The sequence below is a fragment of the Vidua macroura genome, chromosome 1 (genome assembly GCF_024509145.1).
Source record: "Vidua macroura isolate BioBank_ID:100142 chromosome 1, ASM2450914v1, whole genome shotgun sequence".
Lineage (NCBI taxonomy): Eukaryota > Metazoa > Chordata > Aves > Passeriformes > Viduidae > Vidua > Vidua macroura.
The window spans coordinates 5276467-5299559 of record NC_071571.1 but is presented as its reverse complement, the minus strand read 5'-3'; the positions used below and the strand labels follow the sequence as shown (position 1 = coordinate 5299559).

At 37.9% G+C, this 23093-nt stretch overlaps 1 protein-coding gene across 1 annotated transcript in view; it reads right to left on the bottom strand.

Annotated features, from left to right (window-relative positions):
* Positions 1 to 6590, bottom strand: part of LOC128805220 (sodium channel protein type 5 subunit alpha-like) — a 32449-nt gene extending 25859 nt beyond the window's left edge. Inside the window, exons 1-5 of the mRNA XM_053973767.1 lie at positions 6299 to 6590; positions 4769 to 4887; positions 4163 to 4252; positions 2944 to 3072; positions 768 to 859 (exon numbers count right to left, since the gene is read on the bottom strand). Of these exons, the coding sequence (XP_053829742.1) occupies positions 768 to 859; positions 2944 to 3072; positions 4163 to 4252; positions 4769 to 4887; positions 6299 to 6571 (703 nt within the window). The 5' untranslated portion in view covers positions 6572 to 6590. The remainder of the gene's footprint in view (positions 1 to 767; positions 860 to 2943; positions 3073 to 4162; positions 4253 to 4768; positions 4888 to 6298) is intronic.
* Between the last annotated feature and the right edge of the window lie 16503 nt (positions 6591 to 23093).

Genomic DNA, 23093 nt, shown 5'->3' with positions numbered 1-23093 from the left:
CAGCTGCAAGTTTGTTAAAGACAAAGGAAAAGTATTGATGTGTGGCTTTTACACTAAAATTAAACACCTTCAATGCTTCATTAATGCTATAATTTCATCAAAAAATCAAAATATATTTGCAATTACATGGAAATGATATAGTTAATATAATTATGACCATGAGATATATAGTAATTTATAGATTTTCAGGTGTATTTTTGCAGTTGGACTCTGAAACCATTCTTTGGTACCCTAATTAAGGACACAACTTACAAAAATATTGAATATCTGGATGGCATATGCAACATACTGTTGAAAGTATTACACACAATCTAGACAGTGGCTGTGGTCAGTAAGGAAACAAATGAAAGTCTCTCAAATTGTGAAATCAGCACTCTGGGAAATAAACCAGACAAGGTTTAGCTAATGAGATAGAACATGGAACCAGAAACATGGTGGTTCAGATCTATTATGTTAGGAAAATATATTACATACAGTGGGCTGCTCCAGGAAGACAAATTAAAGAGACAAAGGCACTGGGCTAAATAAAAAATATACATCAGTAAAGGGATAAAAAAAAATGCAGAATATAAATTTGCCTTTGTCAAAACCATTTGAAGGAAAGATGATTTAAAAAGTTGTGTTAGGGTGCTGCTGTGGGTGCAAAACAGTCACACCTTGGGGTCACAAAAAGTGACCAGAGAACTGGAAGACAACAACAGGAGTGGAATTAGAATTTGCATTCTGGTGAAGCAGAGAGAAAATCAGTAAGATGTGCTGTTCCTTACCTGGTATTACTGAAATAGCTTTCAAAGTCCTCAGTACTCTGAAAGTTCGGAGAATTGAAACATTGCCAACACTATGAAATGCAGTAAGGTACCTGTAAAATTAACCCACACTCAACTGAATGACAAAGATGGAGCTTCTCAAAGCATTTGCCTATGGAACAGGCAGTAATGAATACACTGCAGAAAATAAACAGGTCAAATATGTCCTAAGATACACACTTAAAATTAGGAATCTAAGTCCATTTCTAGGCATGGATATAAAGTAAAGGGGCTTTGGAGCAGTGCCTCTGAAAAGAAATACAGTAAGCTCCTACTTAGTGTGGATTTGGATGCTTTAACTTTGGAAGAGTTTATCCATCAAAATGTCAAATAAATATAAAACTGCCAATGTCATAACCACACTCTTACACTGGGACTACTCTCATGAAAGTACATGTTGCAGCTATCTCAAAACAAAATACACACTTCAGGAGAAGGAATTTGAGCAGCAGTAGATTTATAATGTGTTTATTCTGTACCACATGGGTCTTTCTAACCTTTAACAGTCAGTGAGAACTTGAGTATTGCAACTTGTTTCAATTTTAACATTTCAACAATTAGAAAATTTCATCAAATCAGTATTTTAAAGCATTGCATAGTCTAAACAGACTTTAACAGGTTACCCCAAATTTTCTAAGACTTCTTTCATGTCAGAAAGGACATGAATTGTGACTCATCTCATGACAAGGGCGTAACTGGTAACAGAATTCCTTAAAAAGTAAAGTCTCAACAATAAAATCTGAGACAACAATGGTTGAAAAGGCAACCTCCCCCTCAAAGCATGACTTTGTCAGCAGCAGATCAGAGCACATTGGCTTTGCCTAGTCTGTAAGATTGAATAATTATCAAGTACCCTAAGCAATAATTACACTTGAGTTAGCAGTTGAGGTAATTTCTAAATAGTTTTTTTTTTTGTTGTTGTACTGTAAGACATGGAAAAAAACAGGTGGAATTATTATATTGTAAAGTTGAACACTAATTAATTAGGGATGCAGGTAGGGAAAAAGGACCATAAATTAAATTTTTCATGCAGCTCTTGCACTGTCTTGTGATAGTTGCAACTATCAGTAACTACCTAGTGATAGATGCTGCAGATCAACAATATTTGAGCTCCTTAGTAGTTCATTATTGCCCTTAAGAGTAATTGTTCATATACACATAGATGTGTGTGATGACACCTGTGTACATCTAATCTATTATTTACAAATGAGGACAAACCTACATGTAATGTTACAAACTACTCCCTTCTTTTTTATTCTGCCACCTGACAACTTCATTTGGTTCCTTTAGCTCTCATTGTAGGAAGAAAAATATGATTTATTCTCTTTTTGTCTCTGTGCTGTACATTTCAGCTGTGTTCCTGCTCTGCAATTGTCTTTTCATGCAAATTTTACTCTATTTAGTTTTTTCGGTATGTGGAGTTACAGATATACATATTCACTGCATCTTTTTTAATTCTGACATCTTTTGACATGTGAGGAGCAAAACTACACAAAGTCCTGAATTAAAATACAGGCTACACAGAGAAATAACGTGCGCTCTGCTTCTTTGCTTCTTACCCACGATGTCTTCATTTTCTACCTCCCTCTCTGACTGTGACTGAATGCTGGAGTGGTTCTTTTACAAAACTGTCTGTTTAAACTCCAACAACATCTTCCCAAAAAGTGGAGGCTATTCTAGAGCCCAGGAATTTGTATGTAAATTTGTATGTAATTTGTATGTAAAGCAAGGTGCATTCTTCCTTGAGCACCCTTTGGCACTGGGATTTCATCAGTTATTTACCACCAAGTCATTCAACACCTTGTGACCCATTTTGGACCCTTCTCAAATGAGTTTCATCAGAGTACTGCTAAGACACCATAAAGAGGCAGGCTTGGTTTGGGCTGTTAATGCAATTACCTCTTGACAAAATTCAAATATAGACTAAATTGAGAACAATCACGCAGTTTTATTATGAGCTTTTAATTTAGGTCTTACTTTAAAGTCTGTTTTTCTCAGTGCAGACATGCAAAATGTGATTCAAGCACAGTTTAGCAGGGAGGATGCCAACAACTGTAAAGAATTTCAGCAACACCAAACGTTATTTTCTCTGTGGTTTTGACCCCTGAGTGTAAAAGAAAAACTGTGTTTTACTTACATTACAATAATAATAGAAAAATCCAAGCAGTTCCATGGATCTCGAAGAAAAGTAAATTCATTCCAAACAAATCCTCTCGCTACTACTTTAATCAATATTTCAGTAGTATATACAACAGTGAAAACATGTCTGAGGAGGAAATTGTATATTAATTGTATATTATATATAAGTTACAGAAATAAAAATATCACTGAGATTCATACACATTCAGGCACATTTCTATCTTTTCTCTGATTTAGTTCCTGCATGGAGATAAAGGTAGAAAATGTGAAGCAAAATGGGACAGGTTGCATCACTTTCAGAAGCATCGTGGGGACAAGATGTCTTCCTGAATTTTAGTAAATTTTCCATATAAATCTACAAACACAAACATTCACATAAGCATATGATGCTATTTCTGGATGAAAGACAGCTCACATTTCCTTAGGAAAACATTTTCAAGACTGTGTTTATGTTCTAAAGCAGGCTGGAAAATTTCAAAACCTCACCATTCTGGCAGAACAATAACAACAAAGATTTATTTCAGCCTGTAAAATTTGCACATTTTATAAATTTATTCTGAAAAAATACACTATAACTGAAAGAAATCCTACAGAAAATTAAGTTATCACTATGCTTACCCCCCCCCAAAAAAAAGGAATTAAAATTATAGAGCTTCTGAGGCTCCAGGCATATTTTCCAGATTTAATTCTGGAATATGAACTCAAGTTACACTGGATACAGTGCACAAGTACCAAAGGAAGCAAGACATTACAAATAAATGGCTTCCTAGTGGGAACAACTGACTTAGGAGAGTCACCAGGAAACAGAGGAAAGCACAGAATGAAGATTTATTCATTTATAGCTTCTGCATGAGGCAGCTACAACAGACATTCAGGTTATTGCTGTAGAATGAGAGATATTAAGTTAAAATCTTGCTGCACAGTCTCTGAAAGATTTAATCCTCAAAAAGAAAAATGGGCCAACCTCCTACGTTACACCAGATGGCAAAATTAGGCAAGACAGAAAAAAGGGCATATGGTGAGAGCCTCTAAGAAAAGGCACTGAATCTTCACAAAAGACTGGGTGATATCATAACAATCCTCAGCCTTCCTCAGGGGTTTGTCTAGCTGAGAATTTTCAAGCCCCAGAATTAGACCATCACATTATTGAAATTTTTCAGTCCTGCATGTCAGTATCCTTGGAAAAATAGTAAGAACATGGCCACTGAGGTACTTACTCAGTCCAGTAGGCTTCTCCAAGAAGGTGAGGGATAGTCATAGCCATACAATTGAGTAACACAGTACATGTAATAATGCCAAGAAAAACTGTGAATAGTAAGTCAAGGAAAAAACCTCTATATTATACAAAACAAAGCTCATGCAAGTTGCTGATTTCCACACACAAAAACCACGCAAGCATTCAAATAATAACTTTTCATTTGAATATGCTCAGAACTTTTCATGGGTTTTCCAAGGAAACTTATAACAGAATCACAAATTATCCTGAGTTAGAAGGGACCCACAAGGATCTACAAAATCCAACTCCTACCCTTGCAAAGGACCATCCCAAGAATCCCCCATCAAGATGAAACCTTCTCAACGGGCTGAAATTCATGTTTTAAATATAAAAATGAATTATCTGCACGTGGAGACGGTTTTGGAAGTTAGGACACTAGTGGGACATAACATGTTTGACATGTTCAGACATGTTAACCTAAAAAGACCTATTTCCACTAATTAATAATTCCAAATAAAGCAGAAAAAGCAGAAACAGAGGAAGAGAATGACAGAAAATGGCACAGACTATTTTAAGATTCACATCAGGGAAACCAATGAAAGGATATGAATGGATGAGAATTTTAATTGCCTTTTTTCTGACAGGATTAAAAGGACCAAATATAAACAAGGCAGGTGTGGCAGTAAACCGGAAAATAGTCCTCCTTTTATTTAACACCATAAAAGTCTATTAAAAAAAAAAAAAAGATTCATTGTACATGAAACATTTGAATGAATTTAAAATGTCTGCAAAAATACATGTTCAGTTTTTCAAGTATGCATCTAGAGCTATATCTAACTGCAGTTAGGAGTACAGCTTTCCTTTATTCTTATTTGGAGCTGTGACCTGATTATACACATTTTGAAGGAAAAAGAGCAGCTCTATTTAAGTTCATTATTGCCTGAAAGGAAGAAGTCATAATGGGAATGAATATGAAGAGCAAGTAATCATACTCATTTGGTCAAAGTAATTAAATTACTACTCTGGGATTGTAACAATGGTCTTAATACCTTACTCTGAGACAGTGTTACAGGCTACAAGAGATTATTCACAAGATGCAGATTGTGTAGTACTGCCAAAATCCTGGACAGTCAAAGCAAATTTTTAAATTTTGAAATATATCCATATTGTCACATAACACGGTAAATTCCCTCCAAGCTACCTTAAGGTCCATGCAGCTCAGCACTTTTGCCATATAGTAAAACTGAAATCTCTTGAATGAAAAACACAGTTTCCTAACTTTAATATAAATTTCTTGCACTCAATCAACCTTAGTTCCTCTTCATCAGTAGAATCACTTTGATGACTTTGAGAAAAAAGTATCTGGAAGATCAAAGACTAAAGCATGTCCTCTGATAAAATGATTACACTCCAATACCTTGTTGGCATACATTAAAACAGCAGCTGGGACTGGATGGAACCTTCTGCTCTTCAGATCAACTCTTCCTTGACAGTAGTAATAATTTAATAGAAGTATTTAATTTAGAAGGGATTCCTAGACTATCTGCTTTTTACACTGTTATAGTCAGCATCACCAACCACTTTGGAATAGCATGAAGTATGTGCAATATAAATATGGAACAATAAACAAAGCCAGTGAGACATAAAGTTACAGAAAATTAATTTAAGACAATGAAAATACATTGTTTGCTACACAAAGTAATGGAAATATCTCAAATTTTCCTCTCTTAATTTGTATAGTATTTGTAATTCAGTGAAAGCATCTGCAATTCCAGTGTGACTGACTGTTGGACAGGCACTGTTTATACAACAGGGAGCTCAGCCCCACAGGCATCAGAGAAACTGCTCTGGAAAACAAAGCATCACTAATCCCAGAATATATTTACTATTAAAGTGCACCAATCACATATCATGTTTTCATAATTAATTTTGATTTTTGACCGGAACTTAAAATACCTCTTCATTCCATAATGCAGAACATACCTTAGATCTCCCCCCCAAAAGTTGTCAGTAATGTTCAAAGCTCTGTCTACAGAGTAATCAAACCCCAGCACCTCCTGAATAGAGCTTTTACTATCCCTTAAGAGCTCAGCAGGCAAAAATTAAAAAAGAAAAAAAAGCTTTGGGAAGTTTTAACCTTGTGATCACTGTAGTATGGATCAAAATCCTCCAGGGGTTCCCCAACCAGCTCTGCAGGAATGTCCCCATACAGAGATGGCAACGTTTTGCAAATTTTCAGGTCAAGCTGAGGAGTAAGTTTATCTTCTTCAACTCCTTGTTCCTTATTCTTCTCTTCAACTTTGACTTGTTCCTTTTTTTTTTTGGCAATCCTTTCCTCAATTGCTGCCAAGGACTCGGGGGTGAATCGTCGAAATCTGTTAGCTTCTGATGGCCAAAACAAGGGATCCATTTTTCCTTCTGAGGGTTTGTTTCCAGTACTAGAGGTAACTTAAGAAAGAAAGCTCTTGAGAGTTACAGAATACCAGAAATAACACACAGCTTTAATATCTATTAGATAAATGATTTTTTACTTCTCTGAAACTCTGCATCAAAATAGAATAAAATAGAATAAAATAGAGTAGAATATGAATAGACTATTTCAATTGAAAAGAATCTACAATGACCATCCTACCCAACTGCCATTGTAACACTGACAAATGCTTAACTCTCAAACACTGACAAGGCTGGGGCATCAAGCATCCACCTAGGAAACCTGTTCCAGTGTTTGACCACCCTTTGGCAAAGAAACGCTTCTTCATGTCTGTCGTGGTTTGACATGGAAGTGAATTTTTTTCCAGGAAGCTGGGTCAAACCAATCAGTGGTCAGGTTTGGATATTGGCACCTGGAGTGACCACTGAAAGTATGGACACGCCTCTGAGAACACAGGGGGTTAAAAGCAAGAACTCCCAGGGGAACTGTCTCTTTGGTTCCGGTCGTCAGAGAGTGCAGACTCTCCCCTGCCCAGCCATGGGCTGGGTGGGGGAGGGGAAGCCACGCGGCCTTGTCCAGGTAGGCCGAGGGGCTGAGGGTCTGGAACCGAGCCAGCTCCTGGATGGAAGGGTGGAGAGAAGCGGAGATGCCTTTTTTCCCCCCCCACAGAGGGAAAGTGACAGAGAGCCTGGCGGCACCTGGAAATTTGCCGGCAGAGGAGAAGGAGAAAGAGGGGGGGATGATGCCCAGCGTGGGAGATGGGAATGCTGGGCAGAGATTTCAGCTGTCCAGGGAGTCTGAACTTTTAACCCTTTCCGGGAAATGAGGGCTTTGTAAGATATTACTCCTCCTTGATTTGTAGTGGAAGAGAGACAGTCTGGGACCTGACATGTTAGAAGAAGAAATATTTAGGTGGGAGGAGATGATGAAGTAGCTTTTGGCTGGACTTTTCTTGTTAGCCATGGACTGAACCAAAATCTCCTGCAATGGAGACTGCATTTTAGGGGGATGCAGTGGTGACCCAAGGAGACCTGCTTCAGCTTCTAACAGCACAGGGATGGCAAGAACAGAAGAAAGCTGAGGAGGGAATGGTGATGCCCTCTGTCTTTGGGAAAGAAGATGATCTCTGTTCTTGGACCCTTGGCCCCAGGGGAAAATGGGGGGGACTGTAGTCCCAAGATGAGAAGCTGAACTGTTGTATCTTTGGGTCCGTGGCAAAGCATCCTTAAAGGAGCCCTATGAGCAGTCTGTCCATGCACAGTGGTGAGAGCACTGTGCCATGGAAAGGAGAGTGTCACACTGGCAGATTTTCTCCGGGCGGTTGCCATGTGTGACAGGGAAACACAGGGGGGCAGCTGTGTTTCCTGGGGGGTCTGTGGTGCAAGAGAGACTTCTCTCTCCCTTGATAGCTTGAGTATTGATTATCTGAAGGGTGGTAATTTGATCAGGAATCCCGGGTGATGTTTCATGGTGGGTGTCTTAGGAATTGGGAGGAGGAGGGGTGTTTTAAAAGGTCTTCATCCTGGATTTAGTTTATGTGTTTTCTGTAGTAATAGTAGTTTAATGAAGTTTTTTTTCCCTTTGTTATTAAGCTTGGGCCTGCTCTGCTCTGTTCCTGATAACATCTCACAGCATTTATTTGGGGAAGGTGCATTTTCATGGGGGCGCTGGCATTGCGCCAGTGTCAAAACATGACAATGTCCCATGTAAAAACCCTGCAGTGTGGCTTTGGACCATTCCCACATGTCCTATCACTGCATCCCAGGGAAAAGAGCTCAGCACCTCATTCTCCACTTTCCCTCCTCTGGAAGCCATACATGAGGTCACTGACAGCGATGAGGTCACCGCTCAGCCTCCTTTTCCCCAAAGCAGACAAGCCCAAGCCCTCAGCAGCTCCTCACAGGGCATTCCTTCCAGCCCTTTCACCAGCTTTGGTGCTCTCCTCCAGACACACTCAAGGACCTTCTCATCCTTCCTAAATTGCAGGGCCCAAACTGTGCACAGTGCTCCAGATGAGGCCACACCAACAATGGACACAGCAGGACAATCACCTCTTCTGGCCAGCTGGTCCTGCTGTGTTTGAGGCACCCAGGATATAAGGCAAAAGCAACCAGAAGTATGTTGATTTAGAAGAATGAGCCATGAAAAACAGAGCCAATGAAGATCAACTACTTCATCTGGATCTACCCTGTGTGATTCAAGTTACAGAAGAGATATTTCTTTCCTTTGTCTTTCCAGCTTGGAAGCGTCAAAATCACACCTCTATCAAAACTCTGACAATCATCTAATTGTTTCTCACTGTAGATTAAAGTATCAGCAGCCTTGCACCTCAGCTACTGCTCCTCTGTACTTCCTGAAAACAGAATTTAGCTCCACATGTCCCACCTCTAAGGCTCATTAGATCCATCCCCTCCACAGAGCAAGGCCAACACCAAGTTCAGCTCAAGGCTTTGTCCAGCTGCATTTTCAATTATTCTGCTTGAGGCTGAAATCCCTGACAAAGGGGAAGGGTGGCAATGAGAAGCACTGAGGTGACAAGGCAAATCACTGTAAGTATTCAGTTACTAATGCCCGAATTTACCACACTTACTGTAGATGCAGCAATTTACATGACACCAGTTCTCATCCACAGAAGATGAAGAACATTTTGACCCATTACAGGGTGATTTATCCTTTGTGACTCATGTCAAAACCGATTACTTCCATTTAATAAACACTTTTGGTCACTGCCAAGTCTTTAAAACACTCTGCAGTTTTGATTGCTGAGCTCCAGCTGTGCTGCTACTTCTTTTAAGCTCACATGAGGACCATGTCAGAGAATCAAGACTTTCTTGCAATTACAGCCCTCATCTTTAGATGCAGATATATTTATTTCAAAAGAATATGCAAGCAAGAATGATTCTGCAGTGATTTTGTTGGGGTTTATGGGACTTGGGAGGGTTTTTTTTTCTCCTCTGGGACTTTCCAAGCATGTTCAGATCTGATCAGGAACCGCAACTCAGAGATCAGAATTTACCATGGTAACAAAATGGAAGTATATAACCAAAGAACTGTTACTTTGGCCAAACCACACAGACCCATTTCCAATCAAAAGACCACACAGACCCATTTCCAATGGAAAGCTCAAAAGATAAATTGAAAATCAAGATGTTCTTTTTTTATTTTAATTTTTAATAATTCTAATAAAATCAATTTTATCTTCAAAGCAGTTTTAAGGACAACACAGAAACTCAGCTTTTAGAGAACTACGTCAACTGAAATAAATGAAGTAAAGAAAATGGTTTTAGCAAATGCAAACATCATTTTTGTATTAAGGATTTCAGAGCTGAATTTAAAAAAAAAAAAAAAAAAAAAAAAAAGAGAGAGACAGAAGTATTGATCAAGAGAAAAAGATGCAACACATTCCCTTCAGGAACTGTGACCAGAAGTCATAATTGGACAAACTTTCATGGACATTCATGAGAGGATTTCTTCAGCAGACCTGTACCAGAAACACACTGTGCTCACATGGAACAACAGACTTCTTGGACGTGGATCAACTGCCAAGAACTTATAGATTGTGACTTGGTTAGGAAAAAGGAAGCTAAGAAGATGTGACTGAAAAATCCTTCAAATACAAAGGACTAAAATTATATTAAAAAGACAGAGTGACTGTCGTCCTGTTCTTTTAAAAGAACTTTAAAACTTTTAAAAGAACAGGGCAACAAGTGACTACTTGGAATTCCTGAAGCTCAGCTAAACTCAGCCACCTCACCATATACTGCTGAATTAGTTGAATTTTTAAGGCAAGACACTGAGGTAAAGTGTTACCCTGAGAAATAATTTCAATTTTTGCGTGGGACACAAAAGCTTCCCCAGTAACTGATTCTGGGAGGGAAGATACAGAACAAGTTTTCTTAGTAGTAGGCTAAGCACAAGATTTATTCTAGAAACTGAGAGAAGAAACTTGGGTGTGTGACTACAAATTAGTGCAAAGAAATTGTAGGTCAATATGTACAATGTCAATATGCTGCTGAAGGCAGATTCAAGACTACAGTTCAGATCTGTTAATTTCCAGTATAGCAAATGAAAGAAATTTGCATTTAAATTAAATTAAGGGTTGGAAATCCTACAACAGATTTTGGTATCTCTGGTCCTGTAGTAGAGACCAGTCCATCAGTAACAGGTACAAATGCACTGGTACCTTCAGTTACTAAAGTACCACTTTCTACAGGAACAGGGATGCATTAACACATTTTTATTTTTAATTGAAGTGGAAATGACTTGGTTTTCTCATCATGAGAGGAATTGCATTCAGTGTACAAAGCTAGACATTGAGGTTAATCTAGCTGGTTTAAGGGTGCTGCGAAAATGACACAGAATAATTTTATGTCAAAACCCAAGGAATTCCAGATACACTGATGAAATTTACTGAACAAATGATCTGCAAGCTACTAGAAAGGGATCAACAAAGAGTCATTAAGTGAAACAGATATTGGGCAATACTAAAGTACAATTTGCTACTAAAATTTCTTAAGATGAAGAGTTTTTCTAGAATAGCAAAGCAATGCCAAAAAATGAGTCTATTAATACAATGTTTCAGAGATATGAATTACAAAATGCCTTCTGGGGTACTGACTAATCATTAGAGATGATAACTAACAAATTTAGACTTTTAGACTGAAAAGCAAAATACAAATTCAAGCCTTATGTACAACTCCTTGATTTGGCTCCATTTGTATGAATTTTAGAATTCTTTTCAGCTCCCTAAAAGCACAGAGCTCCTTTTAAATGCAGCGAAGTGATAGCCATCAAGCTATTGATGATAAGAAATCAACAATCCACAAAAGTAGAATTGAAACTGATAAAACTGCTCAGGAAAATACTATGAAAGTCAGTAAGGAGCATTTATGAGATGTTTCTCAAAATAGGAAAACTAGTAGGAAGGTAAATATAAAAATGTCCTTATTTGTGTTTTAATCTAGTTTTAGAATGATTATAACCAATTCTGAGTGCCAAATTACTCATATCAACTCCCTTGTCAAGGGCCATCAACTGAATATTTCCTGTGAGCACCTGGATCTGGAAAAAAAAATAAAGAGTAAACCAACTGTAGTTTGGTTTTAGTGTGCATTTAGTATAGTCTTTCACATGGGAATAAAGAATAAAGATGTGTTCACCTCTTCACCTGAAATAAGAAAAAAAAAAGAGAAAGCAGCTCACAGCAACACCATATGAAACAGGACAGGAATCCCCTCTTTTCTGTCCTGTACCTTGCCAAAAGCTTCTGCTATCACCTACTCAGTTTCAATAAGCAGAAAAGAATTTCTGTTTCTGATCACCATTTTCTCATATTTAACTGCCATTGATGGTGAAAAGGTCTAACAGATTTTAGTCCTTAGTAAAATCCAACTTGGACATTTTAGAGGACTACTGCTGTTTCTAAAATGCAAGGCCATTTCTTCCACACAGCACTTTGTCCCGTATTCTCCACTTCTCACTTGTAACTCCATCTCAAGGAAAAGTTTGTGTTTGGATGGGTTGGATAAATATCTACAAGTGCAGCTTTTTGGGATTTTTTCCCCTACCAGTGCTGTTTCTCGGGGGTTTTCTGGGGGGAGTGTTTTTGGTTTGGTTTTTTTTTGGTGTTTTTTGTTTGTTTGTTTGTTTGTTTTGTTTTGATTTTTTTTTTTTTTTTGTGTTGTTTGGTTTGATTTTTCAACACATGTAATAGATAAAGCTATTCACAATATTATATAACATAACATAACATAACATAACATAACATAACATAACATAACATAACATAACATTACTCACTCATTACTTCCAAATCCAGAAATCTATGCAATGGGCTAGACTGTGCATTACTTAAACATCCTGAAAAAAAAATTTCTCACCAGTATTTTTGTGAGAAAAACATTCCAGAGTTGTGTAGGTAAAGAAATTTTAGTATGTCAAGTTCAGTGTTACTAAGATTAGATAGTTTGCTTAATACTAAAGCAAATTTGATGAATACTCTGCATGAGGTGATAGAACAAAACAGACCAGTCAGTAATTAATATGATAATAATTAATATAATAATTAATAGTAATTAATATGACAAATACATCAATGTTCAGCAAAATGTTTCACTGATACAGGTAAATTATAGGAAGAGCTATATGTTTAAAGCAATGTAGTGGTTTTACACTAATGACATATTTTCTTACAGAGATGCTCCCTGTACCTAAAATAAAACCACATCTAATACTTGGAAACATATTTTATTTATATACAGACACACACACTTGTATACATATATCCCCAAATATTTTGATCAAATAGACATAGAATTAAATTAAGATAATCAGCAACTGAGTTTTCTCTAGTATACACATATTTAGCAAAAACAAAATACTTACAATATCCTCTTCAAACTAGAAAAGCCTGCACACAGATTTCTGAAGGTAATGTTGGCTGGCTCTTATGTCCAAGGAGACAGAAAGTCTTGGTTTTCTCACCTTCACCTTTCCATTCCCAACAACAACATTTCTCCTGAGCCAGCTCCCATGCAGAAAGTTTTCTTTGTAGTGGGATGCCTGTGGGAGGGATGGAGGGAGGAGCTTGGTTGCATTTCTGAAAACAGCAAATGAAATTTTGTGCTCTCAATGACAACACTGTAAGAAAGGGAAAAGTGCTTGGGTGATACTTTTGAGGAATCATCACCTAAATATGAATTAATTCTTTTCTTTCTGCTGGAATCATAGCTACATTTATTAAAAGCAAAGATGGATTTTTGTTCAATTGTAAATATATGTGTAAAATGGTAAGAAAACAAAAGGTTTCCTATTTCACGTTTCATTCTAAACTTTTAACCATGCAGACATGCATTAAATATTGCCACAAAATTTGCCTTTCATTAAAAGCTTTTGGTTAGAAATTAGAGTATATATTATTATTTTTCATTCATTATTTTCTGCTTGTTATTATTCCCAGGCTCTGACATATGTTCATTATATCTTACACAGACAAAAGCTGAAATTCAAATATACTATATGTTATACACAAGACCAGAGCCCAAAATACATTCAATATCATGTCATAACCTCCAGTAAAACATACAAACCTTGTTTGAACAAAATGAAAATCACAGCATTTATCCTCATATCTGAAATTACTTATTTTTTAAAAAGTGATACATAAAGCCTGCTAGCAACAGGTGCTGGACAGTAACACACACCCACATTCATGGTAAGCCCTAATGATAAGTACAGTTATTTCTCTTAATTACATCAACAGAACCCATTACTGTATGAAATTTCTTTTCTTCTTTATTAAGTAGAATATAAATCTTTCCTATCAACTTTCCTGATGATAAGAGAGTTACTCTGGGTTTTGCTGGAAGAATTCTACTGAAGGAACTACGCTGTCCTTAAAAGCCAGGCAGCACTAATGCACACAAAGAACAAACAGTGATTAAACATTTTTCTGGATATGTACAACTGCAGATGGTTTTAAAAGAAATGAAACTCTAAGTGTTCTGTGGTGCAAGCAGCAACAGGACATTTTAAGTCCCAGTGTAAGTTATTTTTCTAGAAAGCAAGATTATGTTCTCAAGACAAATTCAATTAAGAGAGCAGAATTTTAAAGATCACTCATGCATCACACTATAAAGGCACTATAGCTGCTACATTTACAATGCTGTACCAGCTAATACCACTAAATGCAATAAAGATCCCTACCTGCACGTATTTATTCTGCTGTATCTTCTCCATCCATCTGTCCCTGTGAAAAATGGGACACAGGGGATCAACACAGACCTCAGCACAGCAAAAAGAATTGCACTCCTCCTGGACACTGTAATGTTTAAAATCCAAAAAGCGAGCGCTCAGAGAACAAGATTTTTTATCTTCAGCATCTTAGGACTTGCAGCTAACCACAAAACACTTAGACAAGTTACTCCTCTTGTGCTACAGTGGAAAATTTCCTTTCTCCCATTAGGAAGACAGTTTCTTACAGGGGGGAGAGGGCAGAAAACCAGCCCCAGAGTAACAACAGTCTCTTCTTCCATTTTTCATTCATTATTCCTGTGGAAATAGGAGGAGGAAAATTGAGGAAATAAAAAAGCTGACGTTTAACAACAAAAACATAATGTTCGTTATATAAATTACTAAAATTAAATTCATTACAGAAATTACTGTTAATTTATTCACCATGCTCTTGACGTGGATGTTTCCTCCATTAACTGCAAAGTACAACACTTTTCTTTTTCCTTTTTATTGCCAGAGCACAAGACAAATATTTCTTGTTGGTAGCATTAGCACACCACCATTAGTTTAATGACTAAGAGTGAACAGATGTCAAGAGTTGAAAAACCCAGATTTTTGCATAATTAAATGTATCTTGTAACTGTGCCATAACTCTAAACATTAGATGCTGCTTTAAATTACAGATCAGAAATGAAGTCATGAATGACATCAAGGCATCTGACAACTCATGCACACTGCATGACCCTCTCATCCTCAGGTTCCATCCAGACATCTCCATCCTTTTCCTGTGTGACTCAGACTTTCCCTCAATAACTTGCTGACCATGGAAGCCCTGCCATGGACACCTGAAATTAAGATCACCAAAAATCTCTTTCTTACAACATTATCCTTCAAGATGCATCTGTATTATTAAGATACTGTGTCTCAAACTGGCTAAAATCACAAGCTGGACACAAGATCCCAGATAGTCACAAGAGGGAATGGAACAAGAATTTGAAACAAACAAATCATTGCCATAAGTTGATGTATCTGTAAACCTAATCCTGAAATCTGTTCACTGACCTCTCCAGCAGTCTCTCTGTATGATTCATACAAGCACAGAAAGTTTGAGTAAAGAAGTGTTTTAAGAGACAAAATAAATACATTTACTAAAAATTTACTTAGAAGCTAAGAATGTCCAGCAACTTTGACCATAACAGTTGGAAGGAAAATTACTTGAGCCTGAGAAAGATATTTCATATTTTCAAGAAATGGCTCCTGCAAAACAAAATCTTACAATCCATAACTAGATCATGTCATCCACTGACAAAGAATGCTATTGAATTTGATTTAAAGTATCATTTTGAGTGTTTTAATTTAGGTCAAGATTCTAACAGAGGCTAATCACGACTGTTAATTACAGAGTTTATGGTTATGGTTCACTGTCCATTAGCCAGCACCAACCACAAGTGAGTCTGAGACAAACACAATGATGCCAATGATCTCCATTAGAATCAGCAAATGCAAATCACTCTTCACACAGAACACCCCACAAAACACAGAAAATTCAGCTGTGCATGTAACAGCAAAGAGGTGTGAACACAGACACCAAAATAGTCTGCTGAAAGCAAAATCTCCGACTCTGGAGAGCAGGGAATGGAAATCATGTCAAAGGGAGCACAGGCAGATTTTGAGTTTTGTTAAAGATAGATGCACCACAGGAATAGAGGTTGTCTTTTTTGGATATAATGAAAATAAACACAAATCATAATCATACAAAAAAGCTTTTATTAACAAAAATCAGATGTTATTTTTGTCTCCTTACAATATGCAAAGAAAAGCATTTTCCAAGTAACTTTAGAAGTAAAAATCAGAAAGTTCCACAAATGAGGAGGAACTGTTTAAATGTTGTAAACCTGAACAAGTGATTGCATGACAGAATTTCTCAACAGAAAATCATACAGCTTTGCAGATGAATGAGAGCTTTAATACTGGATGGCTCTTCAAGTTGAAGTTAAAACTTATCAAATGCAGACCAATAAAATGGCACCAGTATTTAACAGGATGGATCATTTCCTACCGAAACAGCTTGTGAGCACCTGTGGCCTTCTCAAATACTCAAAATAATTAGTGTCTGATCGTGTCAGTAGACCTTTGTTTTTGCACCCCCACCTTGCTTTATGCACCCAAGGAATTCACAGCTGATTTTCATAGGGCAATAATTCGTTATAACAGAGATCTTGAGCAGTGTAATACCTTAAGTTTTAGCTTTCATATTTTCCAAATTCTGTACTGCATTGGTATGTAACTCTGAACTTCATATAAAGTGTTATCAAGTTCTCCTCACAGTTCAGTCACACAAAACAATCCTTTTCCAGCCTGAGAACCAAGGACACTGCTGCAGCTTCAGACCCAAAAAGTACAAACAACAGTGAACTGAGGAGAGCAAACTGGGAGGATGGGACTGCAAAACCTGAAGCTATAATTGGGCAATTAACCCCAATATGGAAATGGACCAAAACTTATAAAAGTGAGAAAACTCATGACTTGTAGTCCACCTTGGGTGGAGCCATGGCTGGGCTCTTGTATGCCCAAGGTGTATCCTTTGAAGGCCTTTTAATAAATCCCTACTTTATTCCTTTAACTCTGTCTAGCCTCTGTTTTAGGTAGCCTCTTTAGGCATCAAGTGTAACAGTTGCTAACTCTGATGCTAACAGCTCATAAATTATATTTCTTACAAATTTATGTTTAAAAGGTCCTTCACTGCTCAGCAATAAACTTTTATACTCCTTGGTAATTCAAGGATTTGCACTGGAGACACTTGCAATGAAAATTATTTGCAGAGATTTCTGTTTACTCCGATTGTAGCTTCAGAGAATTTGCCATCCTCCTTCCTGTCTGTAATTGAAACTGGCACACAGGGAATGCAGTGCCCACAATTTGGGAAGCACTATAACCTCTGGAATATCACATTAAGAGTGATCTCTAAGTAATGCAGACACATTTATTACAATGTAAACTCAAATGCATCCTTTGTGGGCTGAACTAATTCAGCTGCTGGCCAGAAGCTTCAGGATTCCCCTTAATTTTGAGGGTGACTAATTGCAAGACATAGAGGAGATTCCTGGAATGTCTTATAAAATATCATAACCCTGGAATAAGAACAAAAGTAATAGGGGACATAAGGAAAAAAAAAAAAAAAAAGGGGTGGGAAAATACAGAAATTCATCTGCTTTGTTACACTTGAACACAGAATAACTAAATATTACATATATAGTAAAACCAAAACAATACACAGAGAAAGTAATATACAAAATCTCCAAAGGCACAAGTCCAGAAAAAAGGAGGGGCTTTGGCAAATTATCTGTGAGATAAACAAAATGTGCAACTCAATCTTTCTTAGAAAAGAATCTAAGACTGTAAAGGACATGCTGTATTTATCAAGACAGTAATTTGCATGATTGCCACTTCCCTTTTTTCATGCTGCACAATGAAATAAGAAATTGACAGACATGAAATTTGGTATTTGGTAAATAGCTAATTGACTTTACAGAACAACAGGAAATAGCTTTTATGGTAAGTACACATTAAAGGCATTGTTACACAAAATAGCTTTCTGCCTAATGACCTAATGTACACTGAAGAAGCCTGAAAATGATCTCAGTGCCTGAAGTTCAAGTTATTCCATCTGTTTCTTCTTAGTGTGCTGAAAAACAGTATTAGCATTTTTGAAACATTTTACATTTCTCCAGAGTCAGATGCTAAGAGCAAAATACTGCTGTTATAGTCTCTGAAAGATTTCCAGCATTTCTGATGCAGTCTCGTTAACACAGTTTATGAAGTCTCCCATTCTATTGCATGGGCCTCCAAATACAACCATGAAATGAGAAATGCCAAGAGCCCAGCAAAGGTTGAGATATTTGTTTTCACACCTATTTCTTACTGTACCTCCCTGTATGATTAAAGTCTAAACTTCAACATGTCAAGAACGCAGCTCGTAAAAAAACTAAAATGGAGATGTTTTTGCTATTGCTGTGCAAGGCTTACACAGAGCCTGCTTTTCCTATTGCCACACTGGCAAAAGAGGCTGGGGGTGCATGGGAGGTTGGGAGGAGACACATCCAGGACAGGTGACTCAAAGTGACCAAAGGGATACTCCAGACCATGTGACATCATGCTCAGGAAAAAGTGGAGGGAAGAAGAAGGAAGGGGGGAACATTCGGAGTGTTGGCACTTGTCTTCCCAGTCACTGTTCCACATGATGGGGCACCTCTCTCTTGGAGATGGCTGAACACCTGCCCAACCATGGGAAGCAGGGAATTAACACTTTGGTTTTCCTTGCTTGTGTTCATGGCTTTTGCTTTCCCCGTTAGACTGTCTTTAACTCAACCCAGAGTTTTCCAGCTTTTACCCTTCTGATTCTCTCCCTGATCCCACTGGTGGGGGAGTGAATGAGTGGCTCTGAGGGGCTTTGGCTGTTGGCTGGGGTGAAACCACAATTCCTTATTCACCAAACACTCCACCCACTGAATCCATCTCTCTCCAGTTCAGACGATGCCTTGTGAAGGCTGACCTAGAACAGAGGCTAGACAGAGATAAAGAATAAAGTAGGGATTTATTAGGAGGCCTCAATGGATCCACCTTAGGCAGCACAAGAGCCCAGCCAGGGCTACACCCAAGATGAACCAAAATAGTCACAAAATGGATGACTGGTCACGAGGTCCCACACTTTTATAAGTTTTGGTCCATTTGCATATTGGAATTAATTGTCCAATTACAGCTCCAGCCCATGAAGTCCCATCCTTCTTGTTTTTCTCTCTTTGGTTGTTTATGCTCTTGGGCCTGAGATTTGGATCATTTGTCTTCGGTCCCCAGCTAGAGAAGGAATTGTCTGTCTCCCTACTCTGTGAAGAGAGCTCACCATCCCATAATATGAAGCTCAGACTAAAGCAGCGTACAGACTAAAGCAGTACAGAAACTGAAAAATATAAAAGCTAAAACCTCAGACTAAAACAGCATACACACTAAAGCAGTACAGAAAGTGAAAAATATAAAAGCTAAAACCTGAGGCATAACAGAGAGTTATGTTGTGGAGACCATGCCAAGGGCTTTACAGAAATGACATCCAGAGCCCTTTCCTTGTGCTCTAATGTGGTCACTCCATCACAGAAAGCCACTGGGGTGGTCAGGCAGGACTTGCCCTTGGTGAAGTTGTGCTGGCTGTCCTGAGTCACCTCCCTGTCCTCTGTGTGTCTCATTGCAGCTTCCAGGAGGATGTTCTGTGATCTCCTCAGGCACAGAGGGAAGGCTGACAGGGTGGGAGTTCCAGCAGCCTCCTTTCTACCCTCGTTAAAGATGGGCAAAAATGTTTCCCTTTTCCCAGTTACCTGGGACTTCACCTGACTGCCAGGACTCTTCAAACACTTAGAGAGAGGCTTGGCAGCTACATCAGACAAATCCCTCATCCCAGGCTTTGGGATGTATCTCATCAGGTTCCATAGACTTATGTACATTCACCTGCTGTGAACCTGATTGTTACTCACACTGGGAAGCATTTTTGTCACAGCAGTGGGAAGATTATGATTTAAGGTATCTCCTAAGACAAATTTGAAATGTGTTTATTGTTTATTTTGTTTCAAACATAAAATGAAGGCTTGTTTTTTTCAGTTTAGTTGCATGCTGGCTTCAGGCTAATGGTAATTGCTGAGGTGTTTCAGATGCTGTCATGCACACAGTATAGAAATTTATTGGATTCTGGGTTGGAAAAGAATGAGGCAAAGTGAAGTTTTCCCTGTAAGTAAATACTGAGCAAAGTGCCTGACTACATTTCACTATACATTAGTCCATTAAGAAGCAGATTACTTCTTCTCATAACACAGTCATTTTCATGCATACACTTAAGTGATTTCTTGTCTTGTCTCAGAGGTAGTGAAATTCTGATGTTAGTTTTGTGTTATTCTTTGAAAAAGTGAAGTACTAATTTCATTCATAAACCCCAGCCATCACTTCATTATCCATAATCACCAGCAGATTATTCATTTAAGAGAGAATACTACTGTGTCTTTATGAGCAGTCAGCATCTTTTGTACATTTGATTTGAAATTGACTTTGTTTGTAGACAGAGAAGTTTGCTTTTTACATTTCTACACAATTTAAAAATGGAGTTTCCTCTTTTTATTTTTTTGTGCATTTGTGGCTGCTATTAGTGTATATAATGCAGTGTTTGTTCAACTTTCAGGCCATTAAATTTAAGGTGAAAAACATGCACAGTGATGCCTTTGTATCACAGAACCATTGTGGTCAGAAGAGATCTCTGGAGATTGCCTGGTCCAACAAAGATCACATTTACTGAGGGCAGCTAAAAATATGAGTATCATAATAGTGATAATTTTCTGGTTTCTGTGTGTATGTTTACCAAACCTGAACTAAAGGCAATATTACATAAAAAATATGGTAGGTAATGATTTCTTTGTTATGCAGGAAACCTTCCAGCCTTTCATCAAGTTTGTGTCATTTCCTAGTAGGAAAGTGGTAAGATGAGCTTGTCTGTAACATTAGCTGTTTGCTTTAGGCTTTTCAAGAGAAAGAATATGATGTTTATATGAGCCTAGGGATTATTTTTCAATTTCCATGAAAATCTGATCTTCTTAGGCTAGATTGTGAATTTCTGAGAACACTGCAGTGAGCAAACTGCTGCTGAGCCAAAAAGGAAGTGGTGGAGAACCAAACAGGTCTCAGGAGTGAAGCCAGGATGTTGAGACAGGGAGAGAAGGAAGAATGGAAATGCCCAGAATGTAAGCATTGAGTGAATAAACATTGTAATGAAGAGCAAGTAATATAAGTAAGAGTTTAGAGATTATATTTCCTTAATGACAGTGACTTCTAGAACACTCTGGAACTTCCCAGCTCCCTCTGTGTGCTTCTGCATTCTCTCTCATAAAGCTTGAGAGTCACAGAATTAAAATGTTAAAAGATTTTAGAAATACACTGTAAGAATGATTTGCAGCCTGAGAAGTACGATTTTGTCCAGTGGAGAGAAGATGGAAAGAAACACGACAGCATGACAAATAGTCAAGAAGAAATGTGGAACAAACTCATCTTCATGTCCACGAGGAGTGAACCAAGCAGTAACAGGCTGAGGCTGAAATTCAGATGAAGCACAAGAAAACCCATTTTTGGAAGTGAGAACAGTGAAGCAGCAGAATATGTTGCAGATGAAGGTATTGGAATCACCATCTGTTGCAACTAGGGACTAAACAGATATCTCCAAGAATTACATCAGTGGAATTGATGCTGTTTTGGGATAAATGAACTAATTTGTTTTAGGACATCACTCCCAAAGCCATTTTTAAAAGATATAATTATACAACTACAAGTAGAAAATATTTTGCATAAAAAAGTCCTCTCTAATCCTCCAGGAAAAGCTGTAATAGGTTCTCTGCTCGGGATAAGAGCGACACAAATTCAAGATATAAATACATGCATTTTAAGATCAGATAATCACAGAAAAAATACCCAAAGGACATGGTAGATTCTATGTAGCTTGAAACCAAAAGCGTTGTAGGCTATATATAATTTATGGGCATGATTCAAATGCAACTGTTTGAAAATACTGTATTTGGGCTGTGCTTTATGGGATGTGAAACTTGGTGATCTAAAATACGATTTTAATGTTTTGTGTGACTCAAATCTCCTGAGATATCACATTCTACGTCTGCATAAGCAAGGCATTTGAGTAAAACAACCCACAGTTTTAGACTCCATCATGTCCAAAATCTGCTGTAAAAGCCACAAAAATACATTCACATGACAATGTACAATGAGCCCAGTGTTTGCAGTGGTTCTCTGGAAGTAGCGTGTCTGTAACTGCAACTTTTGCTGCTGGATTAGAGAGAAATTACTACTGCAGCATTAACTTTGTCTTAAATTTGCTTATCTAACCAGTAAATACTGGGTTCTAGTTCAGTTATTAGGAATAAATTCTTCACTGTGAGGATGGGGAGGCCCTGGCACAGGGTGCCCAGAGAAGCTGTGGTTGCCCCTGAATCCCTGGAATTGTCCAAGGTCAGGTTGGATGGGGCTTGGAGCTCCCTGGGATAGTGGAGAAAGCTGGGATGGCAGGGGATGGCTCTGGATGAGCTTCAAGGTCTTTTCCAACCCAAACCATTCTGTGATTCTGTGAAACACTGCAGTGAAGGAAGACTTTGGCCAAGGCAGGTGTCATTTCACAAACCACACGCTCCACCTCCAACTGCAATGAGGATGTACAGTTCTTCACTGCTAGAAAAAGTGATCTGTATCAAAACAAGCGAAGTTTAAATCAGAAGTAATAAATATCCTTATCTTCTACTTAGCCTTGCAGCCAGCATTGAATAGGAATACCTGAATACTTCATTTCATCCCTAACCCCTTACATTTTCTCTCTCACAGTATTCTTTTTTCACTGATTAACTATTAGCACCTTTACTGATGCACCACAAAGAAGTAACCAAGAAATGGTGTGCTGAGAATAGAGTCTCACACACAGTTTCATACAGCTCCTCACCCAGAAGATACAGAAGCAGATACAAAATATTCTGAGTTGGAAGAGGCTCAGGAAGATGACTGAGTCCAACTTTTTAAGAGAATGCCCATATGGGGATCAAACCCATGGTGAGTTATCAGCACCGTGCTTTACCCAACATCTCTACTTCTTAATCGACAAGAATATCCCACGCAGAGGAATCGCTGGCTATTATTATTAAAGTACAAAACTACTGATAAAAGACCGTCTGACTATTACCGGCAGCTG